Source organism: Typha angustifolia, chromosome 15 (genome assembly GCF_048772165.1).
Source record: "Typha angustifolia cultivar Huaian chromosome 15, ASM4877216v1, whole genome shotgun sequence".
NCBI lineage: Eukaryota > Viridiplantae > Streptophyta > Magnoliopsida > Poales > Typhaceae > Typha > Typha angustifolia.
The window spans coordinates 15,001-39,216 of NC_133253.1; the positions used below are offsets into that span (position 1 = coordinate 15,001).

Genomic DNA, 24,216 nt, shown 5'->3' on the forward strand with positions numbered 1-24,216 from the left:
CCCCTGACCCCTGACCCCTGACCCCTGACCCCTGACCCCTGACCCCTGACCCCTGACCCCTGACCCCTGACCCCTGACCCCTGACCCCTGAACCCTGAACCCTGAACCCTGAACCCTGAACCCTGAACCCTGAACCCTGAACCCTGAACCCTGAACCCTGAACCCTGAACCCCAAACCCTGAACCCCAAACCCCAAACCCCAAACCCCAAACCCTAACCCCAAACCCCAAACCCCAAACCCCAAACCCCAAACCCCAAACCCCAAACCCGAAACCCGAAACCCTAAACCCTAAACCCTAAACCCTAAACCCCAAACCCTAAACCCCAAACCCTAAACCCCAAACCCCAAACCCCAAACCCTAAACCCCAAACCCTAAACCCCTAACCCTAAACCTAAACCCCTAACCCTAAACCCTAAACCCTAAACCCTAAACCCTAAACCCCCAAACCTAAACCCTAAACCCCCAAACCCCAAACCCTAAACCCCAAACCCTAAACCCCAAACCCCAAACCCCAAACCCCAAACCCCAAACCCCAAACCCCAAACCCTAAACCCTTAAACCCCAAACCCCAAACCCCAAACCCCAAACCCTAAACCCCCTAAAACCCTAAAACCCCAAACCCCCTTAAATTCCAAACCCCAAACCCCCTTAAACCCCAAACCCCAAACCCCAAACCCCAAACCCTATGACCCTATTACCCTATAACCTTATGCCCTATAACCTGTACTCTATACCCTATACCCTAAACCTTAAATAGAGCATTGTAAATCATCATTCGTAATAAAAAAATTATTATAATTTTAGAAAAATATATATTTTTGTTATTTTTTGTCGTTAGTTATAAAACATGATCAATTCTAAATACAAGTTCTGTATTCTTTAATATTTTAATATCAATTTTATGTCACATTAAATATAATTATTATTTATTTATACTAGTATTCAACAAAATAATAAAATAATTTATACCGATATTAACTTTTTTCTGAATTAGAATACTTATTCTAAAATTAATCTTATTCTATGTGTGAACAAGATGCAAAGCTTATTTTAAATAGGAGTATGAGATATCTTTGCAAAGCAAGTCAACTAAAGGTACAATATCTTTTTATTGTCTTTTACTGCAAGGGAGGGTTTTATGGATTATTTCTCCAGTTGAGTATTTGGAAGATTAAAATTAAAACAAAATAGAAAGAATTCTATTCAATTTCCAAGTTATATATCCTTTATCAATCTGTTAACTTGTATCTCTTATTTCTATGTCTGTCTGCTCCGCGTGTTAGCTGCACTAAAAGAATTTTCTTATTATCCTCTCTTAGCGTCCTCCATCCAATTTATTTCATAGTAAGTTGATCCATATTATTTCCCCTTTGATTGAATTCACTTCAATTTTTGTGCTATTTGTAAAAACAAAAAATTAGGTTACAATAATAGTGAGATTTGGCTTTTAAAACTGAATGTATTTATTTTTTTCTATTAAATGTATATTTTTTTAATAAAATGCTTAAAATTTATACAAGAGATATGAACAACTATACTCAAGGGCCCATTTATATTATTTTAAAAACAAAATCTTCTTTTGTGCAAATGAATTTTTCACTCCTTTTATTTTCTCTCCCTCACTCTACTCTTCGCACGACCCAGTGTGTCAATATTCTTCGCACGACCCACTGTGTCAATTAGAAGACAAGGTAGAAATCTCCAGATCCGAAAGGCAGTAAAACAGACAATATGACGAGAGATGGTAAAAATAAAATATCAACTTTGTTAATGCTTCCTAAAGTAGAATTCACAAGTAAGAAAAATTGCCAACGATTATTGCATATGATTAAAATTCAGAATTGCATACTCCAGATCCTATAACTGCGACAGCGGATAAATGAAACTAGGCTCCATACAAACATGACTACAATAAAAGGAAAATCTTTTTTAACTGTTCCACCTTTTCACGAGAGAGCATGTACCGCATACGGGAAAGCCTTTTTATTTTCTCGTTCACTGGACAAATTCGACACAATCACTGGATAGATATAGAAGCAGCAAATCAATTGAAAGCCATAAAATTTCGAAGCACACATCGACTACGAGAAGAAAATGATTAAAATTGAATGAAATGTGACAGCCAATGCAGATGGAAATGAGTGAAGGCACCAGGAGAGCAGAGTACCTGAGGAAGACGAAGGAGAAGAGGCGGGATGCGATAACATGCCAGAGAGATGTCTCGAGACCCACTCCTTCCCCTTCCCCGCCGCCTACACCGGATTGCTTCAGGGTTAGGTTTTACGGTTTATGTTTCGTATGGCTTCGATGGAGGTCCCATGGCAGTTCATCTCATTCGACGTCGCCTTCCAAGACGCAAAATTCATGTACGGGATCCTGGAGTACGCCTCAACTGCACTTTCCCTTTGCACCACCCACGTCTCCGGGGTTGATCAGTCTACCACCTTTCAATCCTGATGTGTGTTTGTTATGTACCTGAATGATTCACCTTCTAGGATTTATGGATCCATCCCCTCTATGCTCTCCCATGGGGCAAAAGGCCTTGTCGGGATTCCTCTGGCTCAACGCTGCCGAGATGTAGATTGATGTGCCGTCCCTCAAGGCTAGATGGAATGACCCTGCCAAGCCGGGAACAAGCATAGGATGAACGAGGCCGAGGTGGTAGATGGTGGCTTTTCCCTTCCCTACCCTTTAAGTAGATACAAATACCGACTCCCAAAGTGGATGGATGGATAGATAGAGCAGAGAGAATATGGGAAGGGAAGGGGAGGGAAGAGAAAAGCGAGGGAAATGAGATGGAAGAAGGGAGAACGGAACGACCCAGCGAACAGATTCATATCTTCCGATGGATAGTCCGCCCCCCGCACGAAGCAGCGATGCCCACTCTCAATACTAACTTCGGGAACGACTCTCTCTCTCTCTCTCTCTCTCTCTCTCTCTCTCTCTCTCTCTCTCTCTCTCTCTTATATATATTCGGGACCACCCCGCCGTAACTGGTATCATCCCTCTTATCTCTCTTCTTCTTGTCTTGTCTACTGTGTGTTCATAAAGAGATAAATAAACAAAGGTCGGTTCGGCCTCAGATAAGTCACCGGTCCAGTGTTATGGTGTGCAGCTGGAGGCTGGAGCATCGTTTGGACGGTTGGGATATGCTGAGAGAGCTCTCGAATCTCAAGGTGGCGAGGGGCACCAGTCCACCACAACCACCCGATCTGTCCGCCCGTCTGTCTGTCGCCAGCTTGAGTGCAACTCACCACCAACCAACCAAATGTTCTCCTCTTCTACTATCTCAACGGGCAATCATTGCGTCAGGTCGACGGTCCCGATTTTCCCCTTGCTCTCTCTCCTTGCCGTCCGATCTCTTCTTCCCAGCCAGACTGGTTAAGTTGACACGTCAGCCTCCTTATTGTGCGGACTTCGGAGGTCCATGTACCGAGGTATGTCACGTACAGTTGTGATGACCCGGAAAGCATGAGTGGGAGGGGATTTAGAGTTCTCGCATACAAGTAATCTATGAGCACATCCGTTGGATCTCCGTGCCGCCAGCGGCGCTCTTCGAGGACGTGCCATGTCAGCGATAAAGACAGAAGACCGCCAGCCCCCAGCACGTTCTCCTTCTACTCTGCTACTATCAGACCAGATTGCCCTTCTCAAGTAATGTCCATAAACCACAAGCCCTCCAGAAACTGTAGGGTTACTTTGGTCAAACGCATTTTGGCAGTTTCGTAAATGTGGTACCGTCTATCTCTCCTGTTTGAAAAGATCGGTTCCCCCAACTTGTTCATTCTCCTCTTCTCTTCTGGATGGGCTGGTGGTTGCTGAGAGTGAGGTGGTGACGGGGTGTCGGAGATCGCGTTGCGCAAGGCTGGAGATCTCTCCATCTCTATCAGTCGATCCGAAACGAAGGGTATTTGCTACCAGTCCCTTCTCCCTACGAGCGCATGGCGTCTTTGCTGGCTTCCTTCGCGGATAGCTCTACGTCTTTCTCTCCCTGATTCTGAACTTCGCAATCGATCTCCAGAGGTAACATCTGGATCTGTTGTCTCTGACCGTGATCTTGATCATTGGATATCTTAATCTGAGATTTGACAATTGATGTTTGATTCATGCATGATTTGTCACCTATGGGCTTGATCTCGCTGCTATAAGGATTAGTCGTATTAGATTCAGGACAACTCCTAGAAATTCGGTAGATTCCCAGTATCTTGCTTGATCTAATTCAGTAAAAGTAGCTAGGAATAGCAGATCCTATGACACTTAAATTGATTCATGACTCGAAATATAGATGCACGAGAAGAGAGAAACAAAAAATTGGACTTTGCTACAAGACTTTTAGAGAATTTACATGATGTTTCTGTTATGAGAATAATGCTCAGGGCATAAATTCCGCATTGTTTTCTTTCAGGGTACAGTTTCTGGTCACTAAGGAGTCTCCATTTTAGGATGGAAGCTGAGCTGGACCTCCAGAATGGAGTTTCGGACGAAACCCAAGAAGACAACGGGTTGCATTCTGAATTAGACGAGGAAAATGAGGCTTCTGAGAAGATTGATAATAGCCTTCAGTCTAATGGGTCTTCCGAAGATCCTTCAAGAGTTGAAGGTGGTCTAAATACATCTGGAGCAGGAAATCAAGACTCTGCAGCAGTAACACATGACAAAGTCCCAAATCATTCAAAGGTTTGCACTTGTTTCTCATTCTCTTTTCTCAACTGACACATTATATGGACTGAATAATCTCTGATGACCGCGTATCATTTAGAAATCTGGATCTGATGGGCAAGGTCAATTGAAGGTTGGTAAAGCACAAAAGAATCAAAGCGGTCCTAATGGCACGGCTCGAGGCAAAAGACCTATCCTTACCCAGAGCCTTTCCTTTCCTGCTAGAGGTACTGTAGCCAGCAATCTAAGAAAGAGCACGGCATCTTTGAAGCAGGTGAAATCAGGTGCCAAAAGTATGCACTCAAGTAGCTCAGACGTTATCGGTGGTTTGTTATCTTCTTTTTGCTTCTGATCTTTATAATAACATATCTTCTCCTATCCTTAGTTGATAGTCTGAGATTGTGAATCAGGTGGGCCACCTGCTAAACAATCTAATTTTGCTGCTACAGCTAGCACGCGGCGCCCATCTGTGAGTCTCTAAATAGCAGCCAATAAGATGTTTTTTTAATTCAAAAGACCCTAATCTTTTAATATCTGTTACTTGCTTGGTATACGGTCTACAAAGTCTGGGTTGCTGGGTGGAGCTGCCAAAGACAGCTACTCTGTTGCATTGCAGTAAGTTCTCGTTACAGTTTCGCAAAATGTCTTACTGCATCTGTGGACTTGGCTTATCTATCTTCAAGTCCTAATAAGTTGTCCCTACTCTTTACCAAATAAAAAGAGTAACACTATCATAAAGATCTTTAGTTGTCCTACATTATTCTTTGAGAGCCTTTTTTTCTTATTTAGTTCATGTCTAAGTTTGTCAGAGCATCGGATTAGCAGGTTTATTTTTCTTGGGATGTTCATCTAAGCATAATTGTGCACCACTTTGGAATATTATATATTACTTTCTGGTTTAACATGCTAGATTATGTTCATTTGGTTTGCAAGGATTGACATTTCATGGCAGGTCTGGTGATGGCAACACAACAAACTCAAGGCACACATTCCCTGCAAAACATGAGGATGATGCCCACTCCACCAACTCGTAAAGATTCATGATTCATCTATATAGTATACACTAGTTTGTTATAGGATCTCACATTTCCTATATGCTATCAGTTTCATGTTTATTATGTTGTTTTTCAGAAGTAATACCACCCCTCATGCAGTAACTCATCGAAAGGGCATTGGTTCTGGTTTCAGTTTCAGATTGGAAGAACGTGCTGAGAAACGAAAGGAGGTTCATTGCTTTATTGAGTTATTTCCCTTTTATTCTTCTTGTTCCATATATTTTCTTTACAAAGGTATCCATTGGTGCTGGTTTTTCAGTTTTTCATGAAGCTAGAAGAGAAAATCCATGCTAAGGAAATGGAAAAGACAAATTTGCAGGCAAAATCAAAGGTAATGGTTTCTATTATGACATTGAGGTCTGACTGTTCTATAAAAAAGCTTTTCCATGTTGACTATATATGATGGTTTTGGTTCACTTAGTTTTATCATTACAAACTGTTTGACATACAAAAATCATACTTATACAGGAGAACCAAGAGGCAGAGATCAAACAACTGAGAAAGAGCTTGACTTTTAAGGCCACACCTATGCCAAGCTTTTATCAAGAACCTGGTCCTCCAAAAGTTGAATTGAAAAAGGTAGATTATACCTGTCTCTGTTGTGCTTCCATTGGAAGGTCAAACGGTAAAACTATTATGTTGATGCGATTTGTAAATGTGTAAGTAATTCTGCAGACAATTGTAGATCCATATTGTTACTAGTTCAAAGTTGACAGAAAGATGTAATCTTTGAAAATTATGTAGTATGAAAATGAAAGTGATGTAGGCTAGAATTTTTTTTCAGGCTTGGCTCATTAACATCTGAGCCAATTATTTTGATAGCCCTAAATAGTAGCACCATTGGGCAGATGGCATAAAAAGGGAATATTCTGTCTAGTTCAAACTATTTGTCTATTGAAATAACAAAATTGTCCTTTTTCTAAGGCGTGATGATGTTCCTCTTAATTTTAGCAAAATTTCAAAAGCTAGAAGAGGAAAGAAATTGGGGCCTCTCAACCCTCTCTTCTCTTCCACTCTCTCTCTTCTCCTTCCTCTTCTCCTTTTAACCCTCTCTTCTCCTCCGCCTCACTTCTCCTCCTGTTAATAATGAAGTGGTCAAGTATATAAAACCTTGGTTGATCAATGGAGGTGTGTAAGACCCTGCAACAGGATTGAATATCCATAATTGATTAATCTTCTCAATGCATCTCATTATCTGTTTTCCCTATTTACCCAGTTGCAATTTTCTACCCTGTAAATAATCACTACTTGGAATCCTTCTTGTAATGACTTTTTTGTCTATGGGTGACAACTTCCGATAAATGCTTCCCATAAATGCTCCTCAAGGTTTTCCTCTTTTTCTGTATCTGAGCATGCATTCCTTGATATTAGTTCTGTAGCACAGTATGTTGTTGTAATACATAAAATGTATCTACAACAAGAGTCAATATTTCACTTGTCTGCTCTAATCTTCTGGTGTGTAACAGATCCCACCAACACGAGCAAGATCACCGAAGCTTGGACGGCACAAATCCTCAGTAGCTGCAGCTGCCAATCTTATAGAAGGGCCTATTGAATGTCAAAGCCAACATGCTGTTGCTAACTCGGCCAAGCTAAGTGAAGGAACAGCCAACAATAGAGGAAGTTCCATTGCTTTGAAGAAGCCATTGGAGAAATCACTATCAAAGTTGCCTTCTCAAAAATCGAAGTCTGCAAAGTCTGAAATGAAGCAGGTTGACACAAAGCTGAAGGTCTCAGACATAAAACCCAAAATCATCAAAGCAAAAGGAGACCAGGTTGACAAACCAATCGAAGTCTCTTCCAAAGCAGTTGAAATAGTAGAGTCAATCTCGTTGGATTACACAGTTGAGGAAGATAAAATTATTCTTAGTCAATCCAATCCTGTGGTTGCTGCTCCAAATGAACTTACAGTTGAAGGTTGAAACATTGATTGTCTTGCCTATGTATGTGTCTCGGATGTGAATAGTGAGTTGTGTGCTTCGTGGAGAACTTAATCCTTCTTCAGATTTATGGATTCGTGGTCTGTGGAGTAGATATTGTTTTGGTGGATGTTATCAGTATGTGATGTATATTATTTGACTATTGTTTTGCTGTTCAATTCATATGTATATTGGATATTTGCCTCCAAGATGTCAACGGAAACTATTACAATTGTTGCATGATGATGACAGGATATGTTTATTTGCTGGAACTAAGATTGGAGAATGCTTTTTGCCATCTTACACGGAATCAGCTGGCTCAAGTTAACAGAAACCCTCAATTAATATTTACTTTTTTCTTTTCTGGATGGTAGCTTTGATATAGAAGGTTTAATCTGAGTCTGATGAGAAAATGTATTAAGCAAATTGAGTACAATATGATCTCTTACTCTCTGTTTTTTCGTTTTCTTTTTTAGGAGGTCCATAGACATGTACATATGAGATCCTAGGACCAGTCCAAACATTGCAATTTCTATCTGGCTAATCTATGGGCCATAATAAAATTACAACAGTTCTTATGGCGGTGTGACTTGTGAGTAGAGGGATAACCATCTAATGCAGGTCATATGATCTTTTACTAGAACTGGCTAATCTATAGGTCATATGGTCTTTCATTAGAACTGCTTATGATGTACGTATGGCAAGAAGAAAAAGAACGCCCGAGTCCATATTAAAATTAAAATAATTTGCTTTTGTAATTTGATATGCTGTGGATCGTCCCCATTAAACAGCGCACTTGGGGTGAGTTACCTGATTACCTCTACCTTGCGAGGGAGGTGTCGAACCCGTGGTTAGGTCGGAGGGACGCAATTCCCGATCCCGCCATCGCTTCTTCAATGACGAGAGTGTCGAAGCCGGTGGGGAGCCGTAAGCCGACGGTGGTGGTCCTCCTAGGCATCGCCCTCATCTTCTCCGTCGTTGTTCTCTCCATCCAGTCCTCTTTCTTCACAGGTCAGCAAGCACAATTTTCTCTTCTCATCCCTTCACTTCCATCTCAACATCCCCTCTTTCTTCTCTCTTCTTCTGGTGTTCCATCAGGATCCCGGAGATCGGATTCAAACAGCGAGGAGATCAGTATCCTCTCCGATTTCCAATCTCGCGTGCAGCAGTGCGTGGTACGTTCTCCGTCTCTCCCTCCCTCCGCCATTTATTCACCTGCGGCTTCCCACACGCGCACTTCTCGAACATCTAATACCGTGATATCTAGAAGAAGTAGGAAATTGGATATGGCATTTGCATCTGTGACCGGGCTATTTATATTCATGTTCCTCATCTGAGAGAACTAAGGATCTGCGAGCATTGCAGATTTTAAAACTCGGATGTTGGTTGCAAGCTTTCCTAATACGAGTCTGTCTCAGATCTCTCTTTGATCTGAGATTGCATCGCGGATCTGGTAGATCAGATTTATACTTCATGCTCTCCTCATTGTATTGTTGGTAATTAGCTGCTAGCTTCGTGACACCCTTCTGCTTGGAAACACCTCCCTTGAATGTATTAATTAGCTAACCAGAAGGACTAATATAAAATAGCAGATGAGGAAACTCATCAAGTCAACTGGATAATGCAACCAATCCTGGGAAAATGAGAACGAAAAAGCATGTAGAAGGGAGCGGCCAAAGTAGAAATTTTTTATTTCTATTTCATTGTAATGGTGATTTAAATACTGGGGCATTCCTTTAACTTATAGGAAGCTAGCAGCTGATTGTGTTGTCACATGTTAGATATAAATTGTCTTCCCCCCAAGAAAAAGAATAGAAACTAAGGGGTAATTTGGTTTCTTGTATTAAGAGGTACTTGTTTCTCTAGATGTTGTAAAATTTATTGTATTTCATAACGTTGTATTTGTTAAACATATGCTTAGTTAGTTTTATTTTATAATGACATATTTAGTAAACAAGTATCTAATTCGAGGATAATAGAAAAGAGGAGAAGAAAGATAAGTTAGGGTTGTGGATGGAAATGAGAGGAGAGAGATGGATTGGGGCTAGGGTTGGATTGGGATTGAAAAAAGAGGAAAAAGATAAGTCAAGTTGGGATGGTTAGATGTAGTTTTTTGACATCTATTTAGTCCAAGTGGATACGTAAGACTTTCTGAGTCTAATTAATTTTTTAAATACTTTTTTCATATCTGATTCATCAAAGCAAATAATATTTTTTAGATTAGACACTACCTCTATTAATACATCTAGAAAAACTCTCAATCAAACAGCCCCTAAATGAGTCTCCCACTCTTTTGTAATTGTACTTTCTTGCTGTCATATCTTTAGCAGAGTCCTGACATTTCTATTTTATTTAGGCTAGGAGAGGACTTGGCCTTACTGCAGATATCATCGACCATTGCAAGCTGGTTCTTCGATTTCCTGAAGGCACCAATAGTACCTGGGTAAAGCATTTCTCCTTCATGAATTTGCGTCTGTTCTTTTATCAGTAAAGAACCTTGTGTCCAAGGAGAACTTCACTTATGGTTTAATTCCTGCAGTACAATGCACAATTTAAAATTTTTGAGCCATTGGAATACCAGTATGATGTTTGCGAAGCTATCCTTCTATGGGAGCAGGTGAGATTCTATTTGGCAAATATTAACTTATTTCTTAATGTGTACTGTGTATTAAGACTGAATAGATTGCCAGTATCGCAACATGACAACAGTCTTGACAAGGGAATACTTAGATGTACGACCAGATGGATGGTTAGACTATGCTGCCAAAAGGATAGCGCAGCTGTAAGATGCTGAACACATAAGGTGTCCTTATATTCTGTTGCATGCTTGTAAGCAACCAGTTGTGATTTTGTTAAACAGACTTTTCTTTTGAGATGCAGGGGTGCAGATAAATGCTATAACCATTCACTCTGTGAGGAGCATCTTAACTTGATTTTGCCCGCAAAGCCTCCTTTTCACCCACGCCAGTTTAGGGCATGCGCAGTTGTTGGGAATTCAGGAGATCTCTTGAAAACAGAGTTTGGGCAAGAGATTGACGCACATGATGCAGTGTTTCGTGATAACGAGGCACCTGTTAGTGAGGTAACCTACTAATATACATCTACCGTGATCTAGTAAGAATGGCATAGATTTTTCAAGTCACTGCTGACTCCCTTGTGGGTATAATTAGCAACTTGTCCCTTATTGGTATAATTTGCTTCCACCTTAAATTAAAAATAGTGCCCAACTCATCAGACAAGTCTGACATCAATTTAGCTTTAGACTGATTTTGAGAATGTTCATGGACCTGTTATTGCCACTCTTTTGTTAGGCCTGTTTGAATCTTATACCGTAACCCTAAATTTTGTGTTAATTTTGTAGAAATACGCCAAACATGTTGGGCTGAGAAGAGACTTCCGTCTGGTTGTCAGAGGCGCTGCTCGTAACATGGTTGCAATACTTAATGGATCTTGTAGGTTTGATGCCTTGAATCGAAAGACTGTTTCATAGTTAGATACATATATGGCTATACAGCCTGTGACTATCATTTTTTGAGACTAGACAAGTTAGCTGCAGAATAAATTCCTTCTAGTCTTGACATTGCCTGTTGATAATTTTATTAGTTTGGAGAGTACTTATGGAACTCTATGTTAAAGTTGGAGGTGCAAAAATTTTAGTAGTTGCTAGTGTGTATCAAGCATATGATATATCAAAAAGCCTTTCTGCCTATACAAATGAATATGTAATGCAAATTGCAGTAATTGATTCAAGATTCAAGTTCTATATTATCCACATTACTATATAATATCTATTGATACATAACAATTTTGTGGATGCATTATTCAGTTTTATGGAAACCCAAAAACTTTTCTTTTTGCATGTTTCATGCATGGATCAAAAAATCGATAGATCCCAATTCCAGTCAGTTGACTAAGATCGAGTGGGATCGGTCGATTCAGGTCGATCGGGTTTGATACTCAAATCTATAGAGGATATGATCGGATTTGACCCGGGGACATTAATGATTGATATCCTTTCCCCGTCGTCTTCTTTCTCTCTGTCTTTCAGTCTCTCTCTCTCTCTCTCTCTTCTTATCATAGCCATTGTTTCTTTAACATAGAAATCCATCTTTGGTGAACTCCAGGATGCAAATTGAACTCCGACGTCCTCAAAATATGTGATTTTGTTTTATTTTATTTTATTTCTTTATTTCTCTCATCTCTTCACTTTAGTTTTTTTTGTTTTCAGTTTTTCCTCTCCTTCACTACGGTGGAATTTTTTTCCTTTTATTTTATTTTCAATTCTTCCACTCTCTCTCCTTCTATTCTCTTTTTCATTGTGGCATTTTTTTTTTCTTTTTGGCTCTTCTCCTCTCTTCTTCCTTTCGGTTCTTCCAATGTCCCTTCTTATTCTTCTCTATGGCAAATTTTTTTCTTTTTTTTTCTTTTCAGTTTTTTCCACTCACTTTCCTTCACCGCATAACCAACAAATTTTTTTTCTTTTCCTTTTTTAGCTTTTCACTTCTTTCACTCTCTCTCCTTTTAACTAAATCACTACATAACAAATTAGAGAGAGATAGATTTATTTTCTATTTAAAATTATCTTATCTTTTAATTCTCTAAATTATATATTTTATTTGATCTATGTTTAAATGTTTACAGTATGATTAAAATGACTCCAAGAGAAAAGTCATAAGATATCGACGTTGACCGGCAATATTAAAATGAAAAACATGTCAAATGCAACTAGTATAGAAAAGAAATGAGTGACGATGTTAAGCCATCTTAAAGAATATTTGGCTGAAAGGCAAAGAATTATAGCAGTCTGCACTCAAGTTATTTTGAAAGCAAAAAACAAATGTCAGCCTATTTAATATGTAAAAAGAATAATAAACAGTTCGTTAAGAATTAATGCATGACCTTGAAATAATTGACGATGGTAGTAGGGAGCAAAGTGGAAAGTTGATGAAGAGAGATAGATGAGGAAGGTAATAAAAAAGGACCAAAATACACAAAGAGAATAGGAGAAGAAAAGGTAGTGATGGTAACTTTCAAAGATCTTATATAAGTTTACATGTAAGGAGAGAGAAATTATGGAGGTTGTAGTTTCAAAACTCATGGTGTCACTGTGGAGTCTGAAAATATAAAACCAATATATACATATCTTAAAAAAAAAGAATTGTATATAGACCACTATCAAGACAGCTCTTATAAAGATACAAAAATATAAAAGAAGCATATTGGTAGAATTGCCTCTAATTTTTATTTTTTAATCATATTTCTTATTATTGTAGCTAATAGTCTTTATTATCACACCATGGTAGATGCTATACTATTAGTAGAGTTGGGAGTTCCACCTCCTAGTTTAAAAAAATATTACTATTAAATTCCACACTTATATTGAGACACTTAAAAAGTATTGGGATGAATTTGGCTATACGTTGATGTGATGAGTAGACTGCACAGAATAGGAGAAATATAATTAATTTATTACTGTACTCGAGTATGAGGATAATGTATTTGAAGTTTATGGATGTTATTACTCATTTCAAAAGTGTAAATTATATTTTTCAATTGATGAATGAGGTAGTAGAAGAAATAGTTTTAAAAAGGATAGTCTAATGATTACTGATAATGAGCAAATTATAGAGTTATTGGACAATTATTATAATGAAAATAAAGCATTTATATTAGACATCATGAATTGCACGTTGTCTTGATCTTATGTTGGAAGATATTGTTAAAAATTCTTAAATTGACATGTTCATACATAAAGGTTAGATGTTGACAAATTTTATATAAAATTATGGTTGAATTTTTAATTTACTTAGTCATGTAACTGGTAATAGAAAGATTATTATACTGAGTTTCATTCAATCTTCTCAAAAAACTTTTCTTCCATTCAGTCTTCTCAAAAAACTAAATTAGCTACTCATCTTCTAATATTAGAGAGCATCATGTGATATAAAAAAAATTATGCAGATATTTACATCATAAGAGTGATCTGTAATATTTAGAATTTTATATAATTAAAAAGTAATTCGATCCGAGCGAGTGGCCGATATAGCCGATATGTATTGTTTCTTTTTTTTCGAGTGGCTGATCCAGATCCCGATCCCGAGTTTTCGAATCTTAGTTTTATAATCTTTAAGTGTCTATGGCATAAGTACAGGTGATGCCTTCAACAATCTATGTACTTAGTTACTTACAACATATAATGAACATGCCTGAATCTCGGTAGAAATTTTTTTAATTAAAATCAGGATCACTGGTAATTTATGGTTTGCTGCACGATATCCATTTTAAACATTCTTTAACTTGTGTATATCTGGTGTGTGTATAGAGATAATTTAATTATTATTAGCATATGACCACACATGGAATCTCTATTGTTAGCTTTGCAAGTTTAAGGTGCATATCACTAGTTATCTGAGTCAAGACTAACTAGTCTGACTGGCTCAGACAAAAATGACAAGTATCAAGTCTTATCATGTAAATATGAAATATTTGGAAAAGAGATAGAACATGCTTATATTGTACGTTTTGGAGTCATGAACAATTTATTCTCGAGGTCATGAGGGCTGCTGGGATGATTTACACTAGATTCTATATATAAGCATGCATTATTTCTTTGTTAATGATAGAAGATCTCATGCTTAAATTTTGCACTTATATCTTCTTTTATGTAAATATCTCTCTACTTTTGAAGAAAAGTTGCAACTAAAATATCCAGAAAGGATTTGAAATTTTGAGTAAGCTTGCCTTAACTAATGCTCTTTATTTTTATGCGGCTTGAACTTTGAGCTAATAACGGGATCCAATTAATTGAAGTAAGGTTGTATCTGTATACTGTCAAAACGTTTATGCTTTATAATAGCTGAATAGTTGTGAGATCTTTTCTATTTTCTTTAGATGTTCTGTTATTTTATAATTTTATTCAGTTTTGGCATGTACTGGTTGACTCATAAAACCAATATACTTTTGTTGCAGCTGATGAGGTGCTGATAATAAAAAGCGTGACACATAGAGATTTCAACGAAATGATAAAGGTAGCACTACTCAATGTTCTGCCTTCTACTTGGAAACAGATTTTTAGTTTGATATGTTGTAGTAGTCTGACTTATCAAGCTTACGATAAGGGGTAATGTTATTCTTGATTATGACTTACTGCTTCTGCAAACATGTCATTTATTCTATGAAGAAATTTGTTAGTATCTTTGTGGAATTGTAGGTATAAATAGACTGCTTCTGTTGTGCAGGAGCTTCCGAATCCTGTTTATCTTTTCCAAGGTATTGTACTAAGAAGGGGTGCTAAAGGAACTGGAATGAAATCTATTGAGCTGGCCCTGTCCATGTGTGACATTGTTGACATATACGGTTTTACAGTTGATCCTGGCTATACAGAATGGTAAGTGTAAATGCATAAAAAAGTTCCAATGGCAGCTAATGCTCAAGCTAATTTAGATTATCTGTCTGTTTAAAGGTACCTTTTTTAATCATTTAAAGGATATTTGACTGCCTAAGTAGTGACAATTTTGTTTCTTTTTTCACCTTATCTTGCCATGTTGAAAGTTTAGTCTTGATTTACATGGTACTAGAACAGAATCTGCTTGTGGTATTTTATTTAACCTGAATATTCTTTATCTCAGATGACAAAGGGCATCTCATGCATGTTGAAGAAGCAAGATTTTCCATTTAAAATCTTTGTAGTTTCAGTGACTTTGCAGCATTGATATGTTGATAGGGATATTTAACTGTTAAGAAAATCAGTAACCACAAGGATTAGAATTAGTGTAGAAATCCTAAAATTTCCTGCACCCAGTGCTTCTTATCTGCAGAATAGGCTCACATTTCTCTTGAAACATGAGAAACAATTTAATCTGAATAGAAATTGAACTTGGATAATTTTCTTCTCTTTTTTCCTTTTACTAAGGTGTTTCTTGTTAGGTGTTGTAGGAGTAACTGACTAGAAAGAATTTCATGCACTTAGTGCTTGGCATATGCAGATTACAATTACATTTGCTTTCCATAATTTGAGTTTCATCTTAATAAGTTTAAGATATGAATACATGTCAACCATCTCTCATTCCTTGTTAGGACAAGGTACTTCTCGACACCTAGGAAAGGGCACAATCCTTTGCAAGGGCGAGCTTATTATCAACTTTTGGAGTGCCTAGGAGTAAGAATTCTTTAATCCATCTCATTGGTCTCAATTGCATGGGCAAAGTTTTGTCTCACCTACCAAGACTACTTTCTATATACATAGGTAATCAGGATCCATTCTCCAATGAGATCACAGAGGAAGCAAGATTGGTCAGACTTGCCAAGTAAAGAAATAATTAGAAAATCTCACTCTGCTGCTCTGCGTTTGAAGAAAAGGCAAGCTGGTCAGCCAGATGATTTGGGACCTTACAGTAATTGTAAGGTATGGGGTGATGTGAGCACTGACGGTGGACCTGTTTCCGGATCTGAAGATATGAGCGTCACTCGCAGGAATTCGAATTACAACAAATGGGAAGTGCTTCCATTTGATAGCTTAAGAAAAGAAGCACGAGACCACTATATTCAAATGGGTGGCGTCTCACTATATAAGATGGATGGAAACAAACTGGACGATCTTGTCTGCGTGAGGCACACTTCATCATCAAGCTGAGAGGAGAGTGTTTTAAGTGGTTCATTCTTTTTTTACAGCAGAGAAGAACTGTATTCGTAGACAACTAAATTTTGATTGATTTAGTAGTTTTACAGCAAGATGGACTGCACGGCTGCACCTCATCTGTTTCATGTCAGCGTGGTACTGCAAGCAGTGTAAAAACCATTGAAAGCGACCCGATGAGTTTTTTTGTTAGCAAATTCTCAGAACTCTGACTAGATGTAAGTTAATGTGGTGCCGCTTATCTGATTTGATGATATTAGAGGTTTCCCTTTCAAAATATGATAAATTGATGATTGGCATTTGTCGTTGAGATATTGCATTTCCTGCGGGGTTTTCAACTCACTACAGCTCTTCATTGCTTGGCAGAATAGGACCATATGTGAACATTGTTTTCCTCCAAACTTGGCAGCCCAAAATTGTTTGAGTAGCATATCTTAGAACAACCACATCGTTTTGCTGGAAGCAGCTAGTGGAGATCACAATATCTTCGTAATGATCCAATTTTCATAGCTAAAGCAGCTCATGGATTAAAAGCTTCCCACGATAATTGGCCAAGGAAGGCAGCTGCAAACCACAAAATTCGTAATGAGTCTTTCGGTTATGATGAGTCATAATTTGCAAGCACTATAGTATTATATTCATTAACGATGTCACTAATACATTCCCAACAACTGATTTACATAGTTGAAAACTTGAATTAGAAGATAGATTCGTAGGAAATCCAAACAGAAGCTCAGTATTTCATCTCCATGCAATTTCCTAAGTCTTTACGGTGGAGACCCTCTAACAGCAGTTAATATAATATAATGAACAAGGATTCATTCGGCATCACCCTCAACACTGCATCTTCTTTTTCCAGTTATCACTTCCAACACTGGACTATATGTCTCTGACTTTTGCACCTGAAGGCGACAACCTTTCAACAGAATCAGATAAGTACTTCTAAAAATGTTAATTTTTCTGGCATCCATTAAACCAAATTAATCTTAATTAAGGTTAAGCACAAGTTCAAGTTCATGTATTCTATAACATCTCTTTATAATTCACAACGCCAACCAGGTTCAACAGCTCTATCCTGGAAGATCAGCACCACTGAGCCCATCACAGCTCATTTGTATTATAAACTACAATTTCCAACTAGGCAAAATGTTTCAATTTAGGTAACAGATAATACTGCACTGTTTCACCAACAGATGTCCAATCTTTCCTCCAAGACATCAAAATCACATACCAGAGGTAATTAGCATGTTTGCAAAAACTTCTCTTTTTGTAAAAGGTCTTTTACATAATTGTTATCAAAAATATTTAAAATATCATAATTAGCACGGCATTCTTTAAAATATCATAATTATCATTAAAATCGTTTTAACTAAAATTTTGTATATAACACTCTACTTTTAACGAAATTGTAGTTTATACCAAACATTTTTACTATTTATAACTCAAACTCTTGATTTAGCGAATATGTGCAGAAAAAACTCTAGTTTAAACCCGAGTGGTGCACTAGCCTGGACTTCTCCAAGACCTTTCACCTCGACCCCCCCAAATGGTTGGTGGTTCTACATGAGCCAGCGACGATGGCTCTACGACTTCCGGCATGGGCTCCGGTGATACTTCTAGATCAAAAGCTGAGATGTCGAGCGAGCTGGCCAACGGTTCCCCACCATCACATTGTGGACATTGACCTCTAACAGTTTCCGGCTATGTCAAGCGAGTTGGCGTTGCCGGCATTGTCGGGTAAAGATCCCAATGTACCGTGTGAGTCTTCGCATGTTGCTAGAAATCTAAATCCCGGTTGCCAACGTTGTCAAGTAGAGGTCCCAGTGCACTATTGCCAAAGTTTCGAATTCCGACGAAAGGGGTAGGGATGCGAATTCCGACATTGTCGGTGTTGTGAATAAAGGTTCCAATGCACCGTGCGGGTCTTCCACCATTGTCAGAGTTTCAAATCTGGACGAGGGAGGTGGGCATGATGAGAACGGAGGTGGGTTTAGATCAAATGGTGGAGTTGAGGTAAAGTTGGATTGGATTTAGTTGAGTTAGGTTTAGTTAGGTTGGATTGAATTAGTATAGGTTAGATAAGTAAAAATTGGTTGAAGGTATATTTTCATAATCTTTTTAGTATAGTTAACTTAACCCAAATATTTAATTAAGTTTAACTAATAGAACAATATGATATTTTCTGTACATATTCAGTAAATTATAGAATTCAATTTATAAATAGTAAAAATATAAAGTGTAAACCACAACTTTATTAAAAGGCCGGGTATTATATACAAATTCCCTTTTCACAATTTCAAAATTGCCATTATGATTAGTTTTTGAGAAACATTTATAGAATCTCCATAACAAATAGTTTTTAGAGTGAACAAATACATATTAGATGACTAAAATACCCTTCTTTTTGAAGTTTAAAACATACAATATTTATCACTGCCTTTTTCCTTACCAAGAAAAACATAAAATTTTCTTTTCTTCTACTATGATATTGGTACAATTATTAACCTTTAGTACCATTTTAAGCAATTTATACAAGGATAAAATGGTCTTTCGTTAATCTAAGCTCAGTTTTATCGGTGATTAGTCAGATCTAGCTAACGAGGTGGCATCTTTTGAAAGGGTATAATATTTCCAGTGGCAACTATGATATCTTGAAGAATGTATATGGTAATTATGATATTTTGAAAGGCAATTATTTAAAAATCCCGTTTCAAAATGCACACTTAAAAACTACAAATGCAGGTTGAAGTTAGAGGTGTACCTTCAAAGATGGATACTGATAGCATGTTCGTATAAGTTTTGGCAATCAATCTGTAGTTTTAATTTAAACTTGAAGTTGCAACACAGGAAGCTGATGGGTTGCTGTTATTTTGATGAGTGCTAGAATTATTCCCTGTAGCCCTCTCATTACTTAATTCCGTAGCTGAATGATCTGAGGTGACTTCTACGGCTGACCCACTTATTCTTCTATTTTGTCTGGTGTCCAAACGCTCCAGCATGCTCGAAACAGAAGCAATTCCAGCATTAACTTCTCTTCTAACTTCAGAACCAAGATCTGCAACGGATGTGTTACGTGAAAACAACCTCTCCTTCCATCCATGAGTACTCTTCGTAATAGACTCTTTGCACCTGAGTAAAAATAAAAGTAATATTCAATTATCTTATCCCTTTCTAATTTCTCTAGAGCAATTTCTTGAGAGCAACAAATGGAACCTTGGAATACCTCATTGAGACAGCATTTAGGCGAGACTTCAAAGATTCCGAAAAGGATTGGATATCTGATGGTCCAGCTCTATCTTGGATAACTGAAGTCGATTGTCCAGCAGAAGTCCTGTGAAACATTGCGAAAACTCATAAACTTTTTATTACCTTAGAACAGACAAAAGTGATAAAGGTAAGACCATGCAAAATCATAGATGGCCCCCTATCATACTGGTCACTAGGAAGTCCAGGACTGCTGGCAGAGTAGCTACTCCCAGATGATAATGCAGCAACTTGATCGGCTTGAGTTGGAATTACCCGTGGGCCTCGGTTTGTGGCTTCCTCTCCTGAAGCAGTAGGCGACTGACTAACAGCTACAACAACGGAATCTGGTTGGACCTCCCCTCTTTCCCCAGAAGAAGCAGAAACAGAGCCAATAGAAGGTGCACTTTGATGTGTAGACAAAACCAAGAACTGTGGACGGCCGTGAGCTCCTAACCTACCCCGATATCCTTCTCTTCTAGCAAAGTTGTGTGCTCTTCCCATCGTAGCAGCAGCAGCTAAGTGCTGAATAATACGCTCTTCAAATTCAGCATCATTTCCTCCAACTGGTAACTGAGAGTGGATTCTTATATCAATTATTAAAAGTTAAATGTGTCACCTAGCTGGAGTAAACGTGCTTAACATGAATTAGAAGTACCCACCTGTTGTAATTCGAAATCTCCAAGTGTAGGATGGTGAAATATTGTGGTGTTTCGTGATTGATTATACCTGATAACTCTCTCTCGTTCTACAGCTTCAAGTAGTTCTTGGCTGTTATACATAGTAAGAAAAATATCATATGAACAACAAAAGACATCAAAAGGTAAGTCATATATTGGAAGGGATTTTCAACTAAAATGAACCTGGTTGGATCCTTCAAACTGATAGACTGCCAGCACATTGGGCATTGAGAACTTCTCTGGCACCTGGACAAACATGTAAATCGTAAGTTCATAACTTGCAATTGAAAATAGAAGATTGACAAATGGGCTAATCCTTATAATTCAAAACACAGAGTTGTATGTGTACATTGAAAATAGTAAACTAAAAGATGTGTTGTAACTTGTGCTACTAATGTTTCATTGACTTTTAATGCTTAAATGTATAACACAGGTTTGAGATACAATTCACGTAAATGCAATTGACCACTAGTAAGATGAAATACATGCCTTATACGCGCTTGGTGCATGCGCTGACCCAGTCCCTCTCTCCCCCACCTCTCGCAACTAAGAAAAAGGTGACGGAGTGGAGCCGAACTCCACTCCGCCCCCACTCTCCCCCTCATCTCTATATAAATTCCAACACCCCCCCCCCCTCCCTCTCTTGCTCTCTTCTTTTCGCAGTCTCTCTCTCGCTCTTCCATCTCTTCCTCTCTTTTCTCTTTCCGAACCGCCAAAGACCTCGACGTGGATCACCAGAGCGCCCAGCGACCAACCAAAACACCCCACTTCAATCCTCAAACCCATCACTATACGAGGAGGATTTCAAGATTGAGGAGCTGACTATTTAGGAGAGTGGAACCGATTTCAGAGATATTCCAAGCGAGTTAGATCCTATGTTAGTCTATGAACAATGTTACTGTTATAATGATAATTATGTATGTCATTATTGATTACTTACATGCATTAATTATTATTTATCGCTTACATATGATAGACTCCATGCTTAGCTATGATACATGTTATCTTAATGATCATGATATAATAAATAATAGAAGTCATGGCACCACATACACGTATTATTATTAATCTAGTTCCAACTAGACAGTGCCCCTCTCACCCACTCAACCCGAAGTTAATGATAGTGTATTATATAGTATTATATTAGCGGTCTACATCTGAGGTCGTTAGCTAGTGGAGCATTCAAGTGATTACACTGCCCTATTTGGAGACTAGTCTAGGATGATATTAGTAAGATGTTTGAAAGATAGGGTTATAGCTCTAGCAATACCCAGGGACGTAGGATCAGGACGTCTATTGAGCTGTGAGCTCTTTCCCGCTGTATACAATAATTCTGCTCTGTGATGATTCAGCTACAAGTAATGATTCTGCTCCGTACGATAATTTACCATAACGGTGATGATGTTGATGATGGGCCTATGACTGAAGTGCTTAGTCTGATGATGGTCATAGATAACCCATCATATGCATTGTCGCCAGACATGTACAAGCGATAATACCGCTACATGACTAATCCCCCTCGTTAGTATGTTTACCTTGTGGAATAGAACATTATAGACTCGGTTACTTTGTAGATTTTTATACATTAAGTTATGACGTTAATATACACTCATGTGTGTTATGGGTAAATGAAAGTTTACTAAAGATTACATTGTACACTTTTACCTTAATATGTTGATAATTATGGGCATGCATATCAATTTATTGCACAATATATTATTCATAGATTACTATTGGATTACATTACTGGGTCATGTGCTCACCGTTATTTTGGTGAAAATATTTCAGAGTTAATTATGGAGAACGCAGATATCGAGAATAGCATATTTATTTTCCTATTATGATTGTTTATTTTGTTATTCCTAGTTGGACTTTAGCCTCGCATAGAATTGTTTATTTTGTTATTACTAGTTAGACTTTAGCCCTTGTGAGCGTTATTATGCTTTAAATTTGTGTATGAACTTGTATTCCTAGAGGCTTGTTGAGGCTTGCGATAATTATAACTTTGAATTATTGCTTAGATTATTATGATATTTTTAGATCTAAGCTAATTGTGACTTTGAATTATTGCTTGGATTATTATGATATTTTTAGACCTAGCTTAGATATTTTGTGAAATTACTGCAGACAGGTCATATGAGAGTCATGTGGATCTTTCCACATGAGGAACACGTGATTTTTGGAAGTGGATGTTTCACTTAGACAAAAATGATTGTCTGATTAGTATATAAGTGCTTGAAAGACAATCCCCAAAGCTGGTCAAGTGATAAAAGGAGAGACAAATACTTATTATCGTGCAAAGCTAAAGAAACCAAGGTAACAACATCAAAGACAATATTATTCTTAATCCCAACAACTTCTTGTTGGCTAAAAATAGTAGAATACTAATTATTCAGAAAAGTACCATTCAAGAATACATTGAAGATGAAACTCATGCTTGCAGCTAGTCACCTGGACAACCAGCGAAAAAAAAAGGAGTCATGAGGAGATGAAAAATTTTGACGCAAAATACAAACTGATTAGACACCAGAATCTAGAGGATAAAATTCCAAAACAATCACATACTGTTGACGGATCACTTTCGCAGAAGGCTTCAAGACAAATGCTGCATGCATCCTCACAGGCATCCTGGATGCCCCCTTCCACGAAAGCCGCAGCCGACGATAGATGGCTCTCCATCCTCTTCTCCCCTACAATTTTGAAAAAGCCGGATACAACTGTAAGAAGACGACTGATTTGACCAAGACGCACTAAAACAAAGAATTAGGCGACCAACTAAACCTGCTACAGCAGCATCCTTAATCCTATCGAACGTGTGCAACTAAAAAAGCCACAAAATTTGGTCCTTTCCGGGTGGTAACATACAGGAATAACAACTTTAATCCAATAAATGACAGACCATTACGATATAAAAATCAGTCGAGCTCTTCCGATCGGAGATGGAAAGACGGCTCTCAGATTAAATAGATAATTGAGAGCCTTTTGAAGGCAGGACGAAGGACAAACACGAGAGAGGGAGGGAGGGAAGACATCGATCAGTAAAGTTCGTGCACAAAAACTAAAAACTCGGATCAGAAAGGAAAACGGCAACGGACGAGTAGGTTGAATTAATCAAAATCAGAAACCAGACCTTCGCTATTTGATCAATTAATTGAGCAGCAAGAGATCCACTTTTCCGTGGTTGGCGATCAAAGAACAAAACCCTAGAGAGATAAAGACATAGCGAAGGTTCCGCGTCAGGCTCGTTGTTCTCTTTCCCTCCTTTTCTTTAACCCTTCTCCCTCTATATTCTAATCAATCCGATACGACTACTCGGTCGGAGCAGAAAGGCAGAGAGGAGAGAAAGGAGGCGGGGTCGTCGATTTCCTTTCGAGCAGACCTCTGGTAAATAAAAACGAATCTGACGCCAGCTTTGACCGCGAGGGAGCCGTGCAAATCACTGTGGCCTTTGGAATTGGGGGCCCAACTAAGCTTTGTTTAAGCCTGAGTTGGCCTAGCCCAAAATAGTGCAAGATCAAGTGATTAGCCCGACTACTGTTCAAAATAAGATCATCTTCCCTATTAAAGCGTCTGACCCCACTCATCATATTGATAAAAGTGGGCTAGCGGTTGATAGGAGTTGGAAAAAGCTAATTAGACCAAACAATAGTGGAAGATGGATGTTGAATGTGTAGTCGCTTGTGCCATGTTGAACAGTTATTATTACTTGACGAGGAAACAAAAATATAAAATTTGAGAAGTCTCTCGAAGAAATTTAAGAAATTAAAGATTTATAGGGCTTTACCCTGTATTAGAGGGAGCCCTTCCAGAAATTCTCAGAGGCGCTGGGGTAAACCCACGCCTAAGAGGGGGTTTGGAAATAGTTTTCAACCAGCAATTGACGCGCCTCGGTTATAACCTCACTAGCTGCGTCATTGCCCCAAGCGCAAAGATGACTTAACTCCTGCATAGGCTTCGTAACTTATAGAGTGACAGGTCGTCCCATTTGTCTACCCAGCGATGTGGGACTATCAAGATAAGGCC

The 24,216-nt window shown here is 38.2% G+C and overlaps 3 protein-coding genes, 1 long non-coding RNA gene and 1 other non-coding gene across 8 annotated transcripts; 2 read left to right on the forward strand and 3 right to left on the reverse strand.

Moving 5' to 3' along the window:
- Positions 1-1,747: 1,747 nt before the first annotated feature.
- On the reverse strand, positions 1,748-3,613 carry LOC140777712 (uncharacterized). The gene is made up of 2 exons (XR_012107066.1): positions 2,170-3,613; positions 1,748-2,022 (listed from the first exon to the last, which is right to left on the reverse strand). It is a non-coding gene; the product is annotated as an uncharacterized lncRNA (long non-coding RNA).
- Positions 3,614-3,794: 181 nt separating this feature from the next.
- Positions 3,795-7,878, forward strand: LOC140777711 (uncharacterized). Of its 4 annotated transcripts, none has more exons than XM_073122014.1 (10): positions 3,795-4,025; positions 4,408-4,679; positions 4,762-4,987; positions 5,072-5,130; positions 5,227-5,276; positions 5,614-5,691; positions 5,796-5,886; positions 5,976-6,047; positions 6,185-6,295; positions 7,183-7,878. In XM_073122014.1, the coding sequence occupies exons 2-10, from the start codon at positions 4,446-4,448 to the stop codon at positions 7,636-7,638; spliced, it is 1,377 nt and encodes a 458-aa protein (XP_072978115.1). In that variant the 5' UTR covers positions 3,795-4,025; positions 4,408-4,445; the 3' UTR covers positions 7,639-7,878. The 4 variants fall into 4 exon arrangements, with proteins under 4 accessions (XP_072978115.1, XP_072978116.1, XP_072978117.1 ...); XM_073122015.1 differs by having other exon boundaries at positions 4,762-4,954; positions 5,793-5,886; XM_073122016.1 differs by having other exon boundaries at positions 4,762-4,945; positions 5,793-5,886.
- Positions 7,879-8,367: 489 nt separating this feature from the next.
- Positions 8,368-16,580, forward strand: LOC140777409 (sialyltransferase-like protein 5). The gene is made up of 11 exons (XM_073121495.1): positions 8,368-8,646; positions 8,734-8,810; positions 9,992-10,078; positions 10,175-10,252; positions 10,326-10,417; positions 10,516-10,717; positions 10,997-11,087; positions 14,605-14,663; positions 14,874-15,022; positions 15,712-15,793; positions 15,881-16,580. Exons 1-11 carry the CDS (start codon positions 8,400-8,402, stop codon positions 16,265-16,267), a joined length of 1,551 nt encoding a protein of 516 aa, XP_072977596.1. The 5' UTR covers positions 8,368-8,399; the 3' UTR covers positions 16,268-16,580.
- A 2,448-nt stretch (positions 16,581-19,028) lies between these two features.
- Positions 19,029-23,571, reverse strand: LOC140777410 (E3 ubiquitin-protein ligase RHF2A-like). The gene is made up of 8 exons (XM_073121496.1): positions 23,324-23,571; positions 22,759-22,883; positions 22,598-22,644; positions 20,377-20,439; positions 20,176-20,284; positions 19,704-20,086; positions 19,494-19,601; positions 19,029-19,399 (listed from the first exon to the last, which is right to left on the reverse strand). Exons 2-8 carry the CDS (start codon positions 22,870-22,872, stop codon positions 19,090-19,092), a joined length of 1,134 nt encoding a protein of 377 aa, XP_072977597.1. The 5' UTR covers positions 22,873-22,883; positions 23,324-23,571; the 3' UTR covers positions 19,029-19,089.
- A 398-nt stretch (positions 23,572-23,969) lies between these two features.
- LOC140780000 (U4 spliceosomal RNA) lies at positions 23,970-24,126 on the reverse strand. Its single transcript, XR_012107445.1, has one exon. It is a non-coding gene; the product is annotated as a U4 spliceosomal RNA (small nuclear RNA).
- Positions 24,127-24,216: the final 90 nt, after the last annotated feature.

Coding starts and splice junctions, on each gene's coding strand:
- LOC140777409 (XM_073121495.1), top strand. CDS start 8,400: ATGCTGTGGATCGTCCCCATTAAACAGCGCACTTGGGGTGAGTTACCT. Junction 14,664..14,873: donor ATTTCAACGAAATGATAAAG/GTAGCACTACTC, acceptor TCTGTTGTGCAG/GAGCTTCCGAATCCTGTTTA. Junction 15,023..15,711: donor GATCCTGGCTATACAGAATG/GTAAGTGTAAAT, acceptor ATTCCTTGTTAG/GACAAGGTACTTCTCGACAC.
- LOC140777711 (XM_073122013.1), top strand. CDS start 4,446: ATGGAAGCTGAGCTGGACCTCCAGAATGGAGTTTCGGACGAAACCCAA. Junction 5,887..5,975: donor GTGCTGAGAAACGAAAGGAG/GTTCATTGCTTT, acceptor CTGGTTTTTCAG/TTTTTCATGAAGCTAGAAGA. Junction 6,296..7,182: donor CAAAAGTTGAATTGAAAAAG/GTAGATTATACC, acceptor GGTGTGTAACAG/ATCCCACCAACACGAGCAAG.
- LOC140777410 (XM_073121496.1), bottom strand. CDS start 22,872: ATGGAGAGCCATCTATCGTCGGCTGCGGCTTTCGTGGAAGGGGGCATC. Junction 22,645..22,758: donor GCGAAAGTGATCCGTCAACA/GTATGTGATTGT, acceptor CTGGTTGTCCAG/GTGACTAGCTGCAAGCATGA. Junction 20,285..20,376: donor AGTTTGAAGGATCCAACCAG/GTTCATTTTAGT, acceptor TATGTATAACAG/CCAAGAACTACTTGAAGCTG.